Below are 15,699 nucleotides of genomic sequence, written 5' to 3'. Positions count from 1 at the left end.
TTTCTCCGGTGTGGCAGCAGGGAGGCACACGCTGCCCCAAACACCACGGGAGGTGTTGTGCGTTACCTTCTGCCACCATATGCCTGGCGCCTGTGAAAAGCCCAGAACGACAGGGAGAGGGAGGGCAGGAAAAGGACCCAAAGGTGTGTTCCTTCAACACCTCCTGCTTGACACTTGAGCCCTGGTTTTACGATGGTCAAGTGTCACAGGGGACCAAGTTACAGGGTGAATCAAACTCTATATTTAGGAAGAACAACTGGAAGCTATGACAGGAATTCCCTCTTACACTTTGCATCTCAGCCGAGTCCCACTCCAGCCTGAAGCAGCTCTCAGTGCCGTCCGGGCTGAAAGCATCGGAGCTATTTCAGACACATTAAAAGGATCACAGTCAATACCTCAGCTGGTAGAAGAAGGTACCTCTTTCAGCATCGAAAGGAGGTGCACATACTCACTTGACGGTTTGGAACTTTTCTTATATAAGTAAATAAGTAAGCTAATCTTGAAGGGGTCAGTTAAAAACTTGAAAGACCCTTATGAAAACTCTTTAATAATAATAATGACTCTTTAAGTCACTGCGAGGTGACTGCAATAGTTGTGGGTTTCTGCTTATTTTTATGTCTTGTGCAGCGTATCAGCATATTCAGAGCAGACTGTTATTGCTTCATAGTCTATGGGGATCTTTAAAGATTTAAACCAGTCACTTAAATGCCTAGTGACTCATAAGAAGCCTAACTGTGTATTAGCTCGAATACTGTAGTACATAGGTACATGCTTACTGTTTTCTATATACTTGTTATAGCTTTACATTTATTTACAATTATTACATGGGGGTTTCGACGGTAAGAGCGGTGTTCTTTCACCATAAGCTTAACAGGTAACTGTAGTGGAGACAACTGCATTACAGAAAATGTTACCGCATTTGCCTAGAGCATGTAGTAAGTTTTTGTGTAACGGACTGGAAGCTGCAAAGTGGGGGTTTCTCTTCTGTCTTTGTACTAGCTGGGTCTCACAGTAGTGTAGTTCCTGTCAAAGCCTTTTAATAAGGTAATACACTGCAGTTCTGTGTCCAAAATACCCATTGTGCTTGATGCCGTGAGTGTGGCGGGGGGGAAGGACAGCTTCCAGCTGGGGTGGGGGGAGGGCTCTTTCTGTTTTCTGTGTGCTACTGTACATCTCTTGTGCGGATTACAAAAGATGGCATTATGATACCTTATCGTATTTAAAGCAAATTGAATAAGTCAGCTTATTATCTTGCTGCAGCCCGGTCAGAAATTATTTTTAGCAGAGGGACAGAAGATAGGTCCTTTGTTTTACAAAGGTTCTTTTCAAAACACTGATTTACTTCACTGTATTTCACAAGTAGTCCTGTTCACAAGTGCTTTCACTGCGAAACAAGGGAATTTGCAGGGGAAGTCTGGCATAAAACAGCTCCAAACTGAACTAACGTTGCCATTGCTTTCTAAGTTTGGCTCAGCATGCAGCCCATAAAAGGTAAAAGGTAAGGTGTAGGGAGGCCAAAGAGACACTGGGGAATACAGGCTGCATGCGTCTGCTTTCGCTGGGTGCCTACATGTGAAATCTGTGGTGGAAATGAGGGTGAAGAGTGATTTTTTCAAGTTTGCAGAGCTGATTGGAATGCCAGAAATAACTTAATACAATCAGTGCAGCATTCTTGACTCTCTCTCCGAGACGCATGGCTAAAGAACAAAGGAATTTATAAAAATGAACTAATCACTTCAGTAATCGATGCCTCTGTAATGTAAGGTTTATTTTCCTGTGGCTGATGGTCAGTATTGCTCTGGAGGGAAACTCAGGGAAGGGAGGGAAGGGGAGAGAGCCAGAGAAGACTGTCTATTTTTACTCAGTAGCATGCTGTTGTCCTGATTTCTCTGGCAGTAATGAGGACAGCACGAACTGGTAGGAAAATCACCTCCTCCAAAAGCACTCCTACACAATTGTATCATGCACCCATCTTTAGGAACCGGTGTCTGATTGCAATAATTTTGAACGCAGACTTCTTGTGAACCCAGAGCACCTCACTGAGGAGCACTATTGCTGTGCTTGTTTTAAAGTCGAGATTCAGTGTAAATCCTTGCCCGTTTAGCTCTAGGTGGCCCAAGAAGTGTGTATCGGTGTTTTTTGCAATGCACAGGCATGCAAGATGGAGAAGTACATCTTAGCTTGAATTTCTTTGTGACAGTGTTTAGAAAGTAGATCCACCGTGTTTTAAAATGTTTTCTGTTAATTTCTGGTGCTTTTGTTTCCATTTTTCATTCTGAATAGAAAGAGGAGAAGATGATAAGAAAAATTAATTGAACTTTTGTGTGTTATGAGTCCTATCTTTCCAATAAACTGGGGAATTGTTTTGTATTTATCTTTGGAATTCAACCGCTGGATAACAGCACAGTTATTTCTATGCGTAGTAAAGATTTTCAAAAAGGAAAGAGAGAGAGTGCAGTAAATCCTTTTGGCTTTTTGAAATCTGTGCAAATTTTGTCATGAACTTCAGTGGCCGAGATTTCATCCCCCAAAGCAAATTCTGAAGTATTTAAAACTACCTCTGATTTTAAGATTGTAAATGTAAATGTAAAACCACGATATAAAACTCACTGGAAGCAAGCTGGATTTATTTTGCACGACGGGATTTTTTTCTGATTTATTGATTTAATGGAAGCAACTTAAGCCCGAAGCAACCTATGAAGATGATGTCCTCTGGCTTAAGGCTATGTGTTGGTTTGGACAGCACTCTTTACAGCTGAGAGTGCAATCAGAGGGAGACCTCTAATGGCAGGTCATTTTTACTTTAAGTTCTGCTCAGCATTATACACAGATTTAAAGCCGATGTGAGAACATGCAAGAGCAAGTCTTCCGTGCAGCTCCGGTGATACAATGTCAGACTGATATTCCAGGCTGAAGCCAACCTACAACTCATCTACGCTTTCCTTTGGTACCGCCTCCGTGGGACAGTTACACTCTTTGGAGCACCAAAGTCTTTGACCCACTTTTGATTTCTCAGTATATTTCTACTATTCTCTCCTACATCATTTATTACTTTTCTCAATACTTTCTTTCTCATCTCAGGTTAAATATTGTAGCCAAAATATGCTGTAGTTTGTTTGTGATCAATGAGTTCTCTGGTGAACTCATTTCTCACCTTTTAGTATTACTATCTTATTTTGCATTATAATGAGATAGGTTAAATAACCAGACTTTGATGAAAGTCTAGTCCAGTTAAAATCTTAATTCTCAGTGAAAGAATAAAAGGCCGAGACAATGTTTCAATTAATCTGATGATAGTAAAATTTCCTTCTTGCTGCTTTTTTTTTTTTTACCTTTACAGAATCTTTTGACTTTGGTGTATTTCCCTTTGTTATTGTGTATTAATACTGTAGCAATCCACATTTCTATGCCTGCATAAAATTATATGGAAACTTCTGTTCTTTTTTATCTTATTGCTAAAGAAAATCAATGCATCTATATGATCTAAAATTTTGAAGAGAGGCTACTTTGTGCCCTAGCAATTGCCAAACAGAACTTTACAGTTTGACCATCTTGATCATTTTCAGTCTATAGGCATTAAAGATTTGCAAGGATTTGTGAGTCGAAAATGGTTATGTCTGCATTTATCAATGTTTTGTAGCAAGTTATGCTTTATTTGAAAGAAGGTTTAAACTGAGAGTTCTAATAATTCCCACGTACATACTGTGACAGAAATAATCATGCATTGAAATGCTTCCCTTAATTCTTACTCATTTTACAATGCCATTAAGGTTTGAGAGATTCCTTATCTCTACTCATTATTGTTTTTAATGTGAAAGGGATAGCTCCATTTGTGGCTATGAAAGATTAATTGGAGAAGCTCAGGTGTTCTGTCTCCTTCTGATATTCAGAAGGAATAACTAAGCAACTCTGAAACTGAGACGGAAACAGGAGCTGGGCAGATGAAATGGATGCCTGTCAAGAGGCAGCACGGGTTAAGTTCTAGCTTATCTCCCCTAGCTATCGGAATGTCAGAGCCTGTAACACTTTCCCATTTTGCTTGCAGGGATAAGCCTCTGTCTTAAAAATGTCAAAACAGCCAGCGTCACATGTCAAAGCCATTCAGGTAAGAGAAAGTATTTATGTTTCTAATATAATAAAATAATAAATCTCAATCTCCAGTGCTTGGCAAACTGCATTTTGCTCATACAAAACACTGCAGAAGTGCTAACTGGGGATTATTCTTTTAAAGTGAAAAGCTTGGTAGATATGAAAGCACTGAAAAAGTTTGACCTGAAGAGCATCTTACGATCTGAGCTGCTAAAAAAATGGATCAGATAGGTTGGTTGATGGCTTGTTTGCATGGTCTTTCCAGTGTTAGGTTATGTCTGTTGGTGGATCAGCTAAGCAAAACATGGTGAATTAGAATTTTCACAGAGTTAATATAATGCTGGAAGAATTATAAAGGCTAAAAAGATAGCATAGGTATTGTGAAGTTTTTCATGGCTGCATTCCTTTAGGAAAAAATCCCACAACTTCCAATATTAGTTTAAGAAGCATTTTATTTAAAAGCCAAAGTAAAATGAGAGAAATGTTGATGTTTTCATTAAAAACATTCATGTATGTCACATATCTCCTCAAATGGCAGATGCTTACAAGGATGAAGTTGGTTGTTGCATACTTGTAAAAGAAACAGTTGGAGAATTATCCCAACATCAACATGAAGTAGCATCATGAAGACTGTATTTAGCTCATGCTATCATTGATTCTTGTCAAAAGGCCCAAATACCTCCTGAGCTCCAGAATTTTACAGAATTTTCCTGGATTTTGTAAAATGCACATGCAATCAAATTTTCCCGTGAGTTCAGATTCCCTTAAAATTACGTAAGAAACACAAACCAGAATTTCTAAAGTCTGATCTACCCTCTGTTTCCCCAAGATAATACTAACTCAATGGATTGGATTATCAGGAAGATTAATTACCCAGTGGCTAGATAGCTACTGAAGTTGCAAGGCACTGTAAAAATGCTAATTCTCTTTCTCATCATCAACTCCACTGGAACAGGCATGCAAACTACTGTACTCTAATTCAGCTGAAATTAGCAGAAGCTTGCCACTGATTTCACTCAGTTCAAATTTTCATCCCTCTTTTACCGTGACTATGGAAATATTTGTATGATTAATGAAAAAATGTAGATAATTTATAGCTCAAAAGTGTTTACATTTTACATTTAAACTCCATAGGCACATACAAACATTTTCAAGGCATTAAGTTGGCTTACTGTTTTCCTTAATGCAAAGAAGTAGTTATAGACTCCTTTTTAGTTTAATGATGACTTTCCAACTTCTAAATGTAAAAAAATTCTTCTAGTTTATCCATTGAAAAAGTGCATTAAGTTTAAGCACCAAATTTAATATTTTAAGAAACTTTAATTTTTGCAAAGGTAATTTGAATCATGAGAAAAAGTACAGCACAAACTTTAAAATAAATCTATTAAACATGTTGTCAATGGTTGCTCCAGCAGGGAGACTCGCACTTGAATTGATGCCTATTACACTTTGAGCACTCTAAGAACCATGACTCAAAACGTCACATTACTTTTATACATTGTGATTCATATATTATGATCCTTTGCTATTATGTGCTATTATAGTAGGACCGACATCACCTTGAGAATATACATCGTGCTGCAGTGGTGGAAATGTAATGACACTTTACTAACTGAAGTATTTCGTGGTACTCTTGTGTCAGAAGCGTCTTCTTTCCGTCTGTATGAGATGTATGCTAAAATCTTCACTTGTCAACAGCCACTAAATACAGATGTGGGAGAGTTAAAGATAGCAACTGGTTCCCAAGAGTAGTTTGGTGTGACAAAGGACCAAAGTACTGTTAATTCCTCCTAACAGTCTGGAGGCTGGTCTCCCCCTCCCAGTGTGTAGAAGGCTGTGTATAGCTCTGGCTGACAATTATTCTACCTACAAACACCACTCTTGGCTTGCCCCAGAAGTAACTGAGGAGGTGAGGGAGTTCCTATTTTTTTTATGAATTACATTCAGCTTTCTCTGTAGTTCCTTTTTTTTTTTTTAACTTGAATATATTTATACTGAAGTGGCTTTCCAGCTTACTCAGTCATCCTCCTGGACAGCTAGGAATGGGTGTGCTGCTGTGGAGAACTTACCCGTAACGGTCCTCAACTCATGCAAGGCTGCCGGTAATTCAAGACCCAACAGTTCCTGATCTGGATGCCCTGTCTCTAGTAAACAGAAAGAAGAACACAAACACATCTCTAAATACCAGTTTAATCAAGTCAAACCAGCAAGATATGTTGTATGTCATGCTACAGATATTTTTCCTTTGATCTGTTCAGGAAGACCTTAGTCCAGTACCTCAGTCCATATACCTACTCATTCTGAAAACTGCAATGACATTCAAGATGCGGTGGGCACTTTCCAAAAAAAAGGAAGATGCAAACCCAATAGTGTTAATAATTAGTATGATTAAAAATAGTAATCACACCTAGAATGTCTGTCTAAAGCAATTATAATTTAGGATTTCAGGAGTTTGGAACAAAAAATTTCCTGTTTAGCATTTCACTGGATGGGGAGCAGGCGAGGAAGAGATCACTGAGGCTCCTATCTCCGTCCTAGCAGGCAGGTGGCAAGAGCCCTGAAACGTATTTTAAAAACAAAACTGCAAACTCGTGCTGATCGCAGCACAACACAGTCCTTACAGAGCTACACTGGTGTACAGAATTTGGTCCGCTGTTCACCCATTATACAGCTGCTCATCCGTGGGAGGGGACAGGCATTGGATTAAGAGGGAGATTTACAGCTCAGGACTCTGGTACCTCTGGTCAGGAACTGGGAAATCAGTCATACTTTCATTTCATACTAGAAATATTTTAATTTATAGTATGTGTTATCAGATCCAGACAGTGTTAAACTATGTCTTAAAGGCTGCTCGTTTTACCAAGTTAGTATTTCATGTCTGCGTACGTCTCGTCCAAACCCTGACGCGAATGCATTTATTGCAGATAAAATAGTTCAAACTGCTTTAGTGTGGCACAGATTACTGTGAAAATGCTGAAGCAGACCAAAGAGCAGTTTATTTAATTTAATTAGCAGTCTGGCACTTAGTGGTTCATTTTTGTGTCCTGAACCATTTTTAGTCACTGATGGTCTGTCAATCACAGTAGGAAATGCAAGGGCTGGGTATCAGAGTTACCAGGCTGTGGTATGCCCTGGGTGCCCATGGGAGGCTGGCTTCTGCTTTGATTGACTCCAAGGGGAAGGAATGCCCGAGTTCAAAATGAGAACCAAGAGGAGAGATACCTCTTAATGTTTCAACTCCGCAAACCTGTATGACCACGCTAGCTGTAAAGTGCAAAGAAGTTTCATATTCCAAAAAAAGAAGCTGCCTGGAGGTACCAGAGGCTGGCGGAGGAGATGCTTAAAATTAAAAACAGCAAAGCTGTTTTTTTCCACTCCTGAATGAAATAATGTGTTAAGTACTGCAAGGCTGAAAATGCCCCGTCTCCTGGGAACTTAGGAAGTGCAGATGGAAGGTTTCACAATATCTAAACTAATGCTCAGTGAAAAAGCATTATGAAGTGAATACCCAGTTGTCTATAAACTACATGGCCCTACAGACATTTGCCAGCCCCACTGAAATGGCAGCATCACCTTGCATAAATAAAATAACAGGAAATAGATAAATAGAATAAAGGGAAAGGTGCTTATTTCTTAGCAAATGGATTCTTAATTTGCTCAATGTGTGATTACAGCTGTCAGAACGGTTGTTGTTACTAAAAACAGTGGGCTGTTTTCCTGTGGTTGCCCAACCTGGGGCATGATCTGCAAGACCATGATTTGAACAGAAGGATGGGATTATTCATCTTCATTTAATGCATATCAGTCAGATGGTAAACTACAATAACCCAGCTCGCTGTTGGAAGGTTCTCTGTTTCCGCTCCATAACGTTACCGATTCACCCCCTGGTTTTACCAGTGGGAGTCATGATATTTTGATGACATTTCCTAGGAGCAGCTTCTCTTCTGAGATCATGAGATAAGAATAGGTATAAATTGTCCATTTAGTTGATAACACCATTTGACTTTTAAAATAATCCAGGCTGGGTCACATCAGGAAATAGATACATTTTAGCCGCTCTTTCCTAAGCAACATTTTCTGCCACTCTTTTCTCAAAAATCTTTACTTTAAGGTATCTGTTATAAGCCCCAATCATGTTATGGCTACTGGCTTTCTGCCACAGATAAAAAAAAAATCAGATTGATGCAGTTGTGTGGGTATCATTCTGGAGGGAGTTTGCTAAAGCCGGGAGCTAGCGGTCTGTCCGGCGTTAGAACCGGCTTAGCCCGCTCCGACCCGTGAGACCCCGCTGCAGACCGGGCTGGGGTGGCTGGGCAAAACCCAGCAGGGGCTGGAGGGTCAAAAAGCCTTCCTGCCTTTTCCCACAGATCCTCATTGCAACCGAGAGGCATATTCCTAGGACTAAGGCATTACATTTGCAGTTTGTAGCACCCATGGGTAAATTTTGTCGGTAAAATCACATTTTAAACACTCGTGGCTTAAGTTGGCTCAGGACAGGCTTTCCTTCCTAACTACCTGTGATTAAGTGAAGTGAGAACTGGTGTCACTGGGGGAGGGAGAGCGGTCCAGTGGTTCGGGTGTTATTGTAGGATTTGGGTGATTTACACTTAAATCCTTATTCTGGCACTCTCTGCTTGACCTTGACCAAATAGAAGCAGACCCAGATGCCTAAAGACACTTTGGTGCCTAGTATTCATTTGTTTAAAGTCCAATGAAATCAGGGAGCATTAGACTAAAATGCAGAACTTCAAAAGCTTTCTAGGTAGCTTTGTTTTTTCACTTTCCATCTTTAAAATGGAGATGAAAGCATTTCCCTTTCCCGTGGGAGTGGTGTAATGATGCATACATTGAAGGCATAAGTGCTCAGAAACCACGATAATGTCTATACTCTTGTCCCACCCCTTTTAAGTTTTGCCGTTTACCAACTCCATGTTTATTTATCAGTCACTATTATATGCATCATAATTTACTTCTCACAGGCTAATATTAACATCCCAATGGGAGCATTTCGACCTGGTGCAGGCCACCCTCATAAAAGAAAAGAACTTACACCTGAAGAAGTGGAAGAGGTAAGAGAAAAAGGGGGGTTTTGATTTTTTTTTCCAGGAGAATCCCTGCCATTGAAGGAAGAAGGCCTTTTAATCTATCTTATAGCACTACGTACCAATCTTAGGTATCACAGCTGAACATGCGCTGATCATTCACGGAAATAACTGGCCACCTACTAACCACATTGTTCAGTACAAATGCATTGTTCTGGTTTTGATGCCAAGGCACCTATAGGAATTTAAACTGTTTCAGAGGTGCATAGCTCTGCTTCAACAGCAGGATGATACCTGCTGTCAGGAAAGAGAGCCAGGATTTCACCAGCACTATTTATCTAGATGGGAGTTGATGGAATCCATCAGAAAAAGTTATAGCAAGGCTTTGGAAGAATATGCTGCTACCTGCTGCCCTGCAGTGGGATTTATTTTTACAGCTTAACAATATTGGAACAGGTTTTCAAACCTGACGTTTTTTGGAATATTTATTAACAAGGAGAAATTGAATGTCGACACTATACATTTGCAAATTAAAAACAGGAATTGTGAACCCATTTACCTGCATAGGGGTGAAAATACTCAATTTTAAACTGAATTCTGTGTTTGCATGCCTGTATTTTACAGGGAGCATTTAACACTGAGTTTTGAATATGAAGTCCAATTTATACCTTAACCAACACTGATCACAAAGGTTATGATTAAACACAGGTATCGTATTTCTGGATGATATTAAAGCATCTTATTTACCATGAACTTCTATAATAAATAAGAACTAAAAACCAATGGTGGAGGAAAAGGTAGTGGGATACTCCAAACAAGAAAAAACCTCAAGTAAAGATGGGTGCTTATGGCTTCCTGGGCAGCTGGCTAAGTTTGGTCTTATAGTCCCCACCCGAGAACTGGTCCTGCTGGGCCAGAGCTGTGGATGCTCCCCAGAGCCAAGGGCAGGAAGGGCTCAAATCGACCCCATACAGCCGGGCTGCCTCTGGCAGGACTCGGCTGGGTGGACTTGCTGCCATGCGGGCGAAGCAAAGCTGTCGTGGCTGGAGGGAGTCTTGCCCTCACGCAGAGCAGAGCTGTGAGGACCAGGAGGGAGGTGGATAGCCACTTCTCTCCAGGCATGCGGTGTCACGGCTGGTGATTCAGCCCCAAACAAGAAGCAGCCAGATCAGTTTTGGACAAATCATCAGCTCCTTCTGACCTGGTAGAGGCACTTTAAATGGTCGGGTTTAGTTACGTAAGAGCTAATTCTTCCTTTCCTGTCTAAATCAGACAGATTTTTTTCTGAATGTCGACATATTTGATATAAATAGTGCTCTGTTTACAGAGAACTTTCCTGAAGAAATCCAACCCAGGCTGACTTAACTCTTCTTAGGAAGATTTAAAAAAAAACCAAACATACAAAGTGACCTTGAACACATATTGTGGCTTTCTCCCCTGGAAAGAAATCAAAGCATATTCTCTCCACAGTAATTAAACTGGTGAAAGAGTACATGTTGTTAAGCAGAAACTAATATAGTATGGGTGGATTCCGCTAGTATTTGAGAAATAAAACAAATGACTAGTGCTGATAATTAGATTTGGTTGGGTAATTGAAAATTGCTTTGCTTCTCAGTTACGCGAATACTATAAGACAGACATTACAGAATGAAAGTTCTTGGCCCCGGTTTTATAGCCAAATGCAACCAAAGCAATGGGAGTAAAGACGACAGAAACAGATCTTATAATAGGAATAGAATAAAAACGCTACCAGTGGACTTACCTTTTCAGCTTTCTCATCTCATTAAGTTTTGCAAAACAGCTTGTGATTCTTTAGATCAGCTTTAGACAAATACAACTTCTGCTAACATTTCTTAGCATTTTTCACTATATTTTAAAACCTTGGCAAAGGAGATGAGGGAAATACAGGTCTTACTCAAAGGGATGGTGGAGTCAGAAGGGAACACGTATTTTTGAAGGTCAATGGAGCAGACATGTTAACATACAAAAGAAACGGGGGGCGGGAATTTCAGAAAATAACTCTTCTTCAGTCAGAGCATTTCCATGCAGGTATTTGTTAACTCTTGTCGTATATCTAAGTCACTCTTCAGACTTCCTTCAATAAAACTGAAGGCCAAGGTCTGATCTCAGCCGTGCATTGCACACAGAGTGGGTGATATAGGAGGGGGTGCAGTCATAAATAGCACACACCTGAGATTAGAAGGGAAAGCTAACATCAATTTATGGAGCGCAAAGTCTCCAAAACGTGGTCAAAGTTTGCACCGTTTGTACTATGAGAAGGAATGGTATTGTAGATGACTTGAAACAGTATTTTTAACACAGTATCTGCTATGGGGGTTTGGCGGATGGTAGTTTTTCCCGATTATTCAGGTTAACTAGCTGTGCAAGAAAACTCTCAAAGGAAACAATACAAGCTCATGGCTTAAAGATCAGATAGGAAGAAAATGTCAGTTTTCTAAAATTCCTTGTCTATTTGCCACCTGATGTTGCAAAAAGTCTGTTTCCTCTTTAGCATGCGGTCCATTAGTCAATAGAAAAAACAGGGCTTTACTGGCCAATAATATTTGACAGATAACTTTGTAATTTTAAAAATGAAGTCAAATATTAAGAATTGAATGTTCAAGGCCAATACAGCTTTCCAAAAAGGGTGGCTAATGAATCTAAATACTGGAAAAGCCCATCCCAAGAGGACATTCACAGAGTAATCAAAAAAGAAAAAATAATTTAATTGAAAAATTATTTGCAGTAAAATATTAATTCATCTCAAAACCTCCATGATTCCCCCTCTATGCCAGCTTTATAAAATACAGAACAGGCTAGATGAACCTTAAACTCCCTACTGGAAAACTACTCCTTCAAAACATTGCTCAATCTAGAATAGAAATTGTCTAAAATACGTGCTCTACCTCACCTAGGAGCAATAGTACAACCAAGGAAGTACCAAGGGCTGAAATACTGTGGTCCATCGGGAAATTAGCTGAGATGCTCGCTATTGTGTAAGTGCTGTTATTTAGCCTGAATTTTTACAGTGTTGGCAAAATAGCTGTCAGCCACTACCTTAATTCAAACATAAAATGACAAAACCCCTTCTGGTCTTACAACTGAGGTTGAGAAAAATTAAACATCAGCTCGAACTGAGCTTGGATGGAGCTTTTGGGGTCCATAACCTACTATCATAGCTCTTCTCCACAGCTGCAGAAGTGCATGATGGTTTTCCTCCCCAGCTGGCTGGCAGCTATGAGACTCTGAAAGAAATTAGATGATAAAAATGGTTCTTCCGCTTTTTTTGCCTAAAATATGAAGGATCTGGGAGTTGCCTTTAATGCTCCACTCAGTTAATTTTCCGCTAATGGTCTGACACTGTAAATGCTTACTCATTTACCAAAAGATCCACATTCCTTTGCACTAAGCAACTTCAGGGTTTTTTTTCAGAATGTTTTTAGACATTTTAGACAACAACCAGCAAAATAACCTATCTCTTCCTGCCCTTCCTCCCCAGTTTCCATTGGGATTGCATTTAGTATAAAAACATCCTTTCCTGTTTCTCAAATAACTCACCTATGCTTATGCTCCAGAAATTGCTATTGAGGCAGTAAGGGCACTGGTATCCTTTTGTGCAGAGTGTTCCTGCTTCGACAGAGGAGGAGAAAGACAAGAAACATCTCCCAGGAGCTAAGAAACTTCCAGGTCCTGCTGTCAACTTGACAGAGATTCAGAACATAAAGAGCGAGCTGAAATTTGTCCCCAAAGCTGAACAGTAGCCGGAACAAGCAGGTGAGTAAAAGAGAGGTTCTTTGCATGGCTCTAGGAGAAGCACGCTGATCCAGAAACCTCCTCGTGTCAAAAGATAACTTTCCAATTACTTCAAAGGGCCCGGAATCACACCCCGTATTTCAAAAACAAAATATAAGAAGAAAAGGTCATAATCCTTGGAATTCTCTGTTATTTCAAACATGGAGCAAGTAGGGGACTATATCTGATCATCTACGGCACCCATCAACTGGCCTAACAAAAAGTGTATTCAGCTGTTAGGAATATTGAAGTCAGCTCAAAAATACCAGCTTCTTGCTTTGCAAGCACAAGTTCCAGTTTTACAGAATATAGGACTTGTATTTGTACACACTAACTACAAATAAATGTATTACAATGCAAATAAATTTATTGCAGTGATGGACAAGTAGGTCAGTAATTTTAAAAAGCTCCTTTGGAACATTAGATATTTGATATTACTTTATTTCTGTAATTCAAAACTGACATGCTAATGGCTCCATGTATTTGATCACACAAATGTACCCAATGCCACTTGTGGCACCCAAAGACTTGCTATATAACTGCGCGGGGCTCAGAAATATGATATAGGACCTTGGGGAGATCCGTGCTCCTCTGGAGTGGCAGCTGGAGAGCAGGCAGGGACCCCCAGGCACTGCAGACAGCACCAGACACTTATGGGTTGAGCCATTGGTCTATGATTAGCATCACAGCTCATACTTCATCTTATTTTCTCAATGTCCGGATGGAGATCAGCAAAAAGTGGCATCCCTCAGGGGTCCGTATTGGGACCAGTACTGTTTAATATCTTCATCAATGACATAGTGGGATGGAGCGCACCCTCAGCAAGTTTGCAGATGACACCAAGCTGAGTGGTGCGGTCGACACGCCAGAGGGACGGGATGCCATCCAGAGGGACCTGGACAAGCTCGAGAAGTGGGCCCGTGTGAACCTCATGAGGTTTAGCAAGGCCAAGTGCAAGGTCCTGCACCTGGGTTGGGGCAACCCCCGGAATCAATACAGGCTGGGGGATGAGGGGCTTGAGAGCAGCCCTGCCGAGAAGGACTGGGGGGTACTGGTGGATGAAAAGCTGGACATGAGCCAGCAATGTGCGCTCGCAGCCCAGAAGGCCAATCGTACCCTGGGCTGCATGAAAAGAAGCGTGGCCAGCAGGTCAAGGGAGGTGATTCTGCCCCTCTCCTCTGCTCTGCTGAGACCCCACCTGGAGTACTGCGTCCAGCTCTGGAGCCCTCAGCCTAAGAAAGACACGGACCTGTTGGAGCGGGTCCAGAAGAGGGCCACAAAAATGATCAGGGGGATGGAACACCTCTCCTCTGAAGAAAGGCTGAGAGAGTTGGGGTTGTTCAGCCTAGAGAAGAGAAGGCTTCGGGAAGACCTTATTGCAGCCTATCAGTACTTAAAGGGGGCTTATAAGAAAGATGGGGAAAGGCTTTTTAGTAGGGCCTGTTGTGATAGGACAAGGGGGAATGGCTTTAAACTGAAAGAGGGTAGATTCAGACTAGATTTAAGGAAGAATTTTTTTACGCTGAGGATGGTGAAGCACTGCCACAGGTTGCCCAGAGAGGTGGTGGATGGCCCATCCCTGGAAACGTTCAAGGTCAGGTTGGGCGGGGCTCTGAGCAACCTGATCTAGTTGAAGATGTCCCTGCCCATGGCAGGGGGGTTGGACTAGATGACCTTTAGAGGTCCCTTCCAACCCAAACTATTCTATGATTCTATGATTATTTTATTTAAAAGGAAATATTCAGCACTTCAATGCAGATTTCAGAATAATTTCTATTTTATTTCAAACAAGGCCCATAAGCCTCCATTATTCTACTTTCTGAGCTTTAAAGAAATGAATCATGATTTCCGTCCTTGAAACTATCCTCTGATTTTCTTTGAAAAGCCTGAGTCAATAAAGATGCATCAGGCAGTTACAATGAAAATTCAGCTGTACAGAGAAGTTTCAATACAAAAAACCCTGGCTTCAGTAAGAAAAAGATAGTTGTGTCACAGAGTAATCATCTGAATTGCCAGTTGTGCCTATTGACACAAGTCCTTTTTATCATGAAGAGAGGCAGAGGAGCTAAGCTGAGTAGAAGAACATCATCTGGAATTTACTGCACCAAAACATAAATGAAGAACAGAAGAAAACAGAAAGCAGTGCAAAAGGGTTCTGGGAACGCAGGAGCACTATGGAACAGCAATCTTGAAAGAAATGGTGTATAATCTGAGTGAATTGCCCCAAAACTCACTGCAACATATTAACTTATTTTTATGTACAGCATAAATATGCCATTTAGAAGAAAAAAGTGTTTAGTTTTTTCTTGCTTTTACTCTGCTGTGTCATAATGTTCCTGTCATTTTAAAGAAACAATGGAGTCTTTCTCTTCAGAAAACTTGGAAAAAGAAAATTAACATTTTGTAAAATGTAACATCCTAGTCATTGCACTAAAGCAGTGCCCAGAGAAATATGAATTTTTAATGTGAGGTTTTAAAGAGGTTTTTCTCTGTAAGAGATATTTAGACATAAATTTAACCCCATATTTATTCTCAGATGATTGCAATTTTCAATGTTTAAAACAGTTTTTAAATAATTAGCTTACTGAGAGTCTGACAGAAACATTTAGGGTGTGCACAGAGATTCACTCTAAAGAAAAGATTTCTACAGAAAGGTCAGCAAAGTGAAGGTTGTCTTGAAAGCTGTGAGGTCATTATGAAATAATTTCTGTCCCCATCCTTCTTTTGATGTGTCGTAGCTTAACCTCAGCCGGCAACTGAGCACCACACAGCCACT

General features: G+C 40.5%; 1 protein-coding gene across 13 annotated transcripts in view; it reads left to right on the top strand.

The window, feature by feature from the left end:
- The first annotated feature begins 249 nt into the window (after positions 1–249).
- The window catches only part of SMPX (small muscle protein, X-linked), a 47,345-nt gene continuing 31,895 nt past the window's right edge, over positions 250–15,699 (top strand). For 7 of the 13 annotated variants that reach the window (XR_657455.2, XR_002086150.1, XR_657454.2 and 4 more), the window contains exons 1-4: positions 250–458; positions 4,046–4,105; positions 9,069–9,158; positions 12,752–12,905. Coding sequence is in view for 10 of the 13 variants with exons in the window: in XM_009276903.2 (XP_009275178.1) it covers positions 4,067–4,105; positions 9,069–9,158; positions 12,752–12,892 (270 nt within the window). In the remaining 3 variants the exon portion in view is untranslated. Of the gene's footprint in view, positions 489–4,045; positions 4,106–9,068; positions 9,159–12,751; positions 12,906–12,978; positions 13,295–14,975; positions 15,110–15,699 lie in introns of those variants that run through there. The other 6 variants (XM_009276900.2, XM_009276899.2, XM_009276904.2 and 3 more) reach the window with 6 other exon arrangements.

Source organism: Aptenodytes forsteri, unplaced genomic scaffold (assembly GCF_000699145.1).
Source record: "Aptenodytes forsteri isolate BGI_AS27 unplaced genomic scaffold, ASM69914v1 Scaffold273, whole genome shotgun sequence".
Classification (NCBI taxonomy): domain Eukaryota; kingdom Metazoa; phylum Chordata; class Aves; order Sphenisciformes; family Spheniscidae; genus Aptenodytes; species Aptenodytes forsteri.
This window is presented reverse-complemented; position numbering and strand designations above follow the sequence as displayed.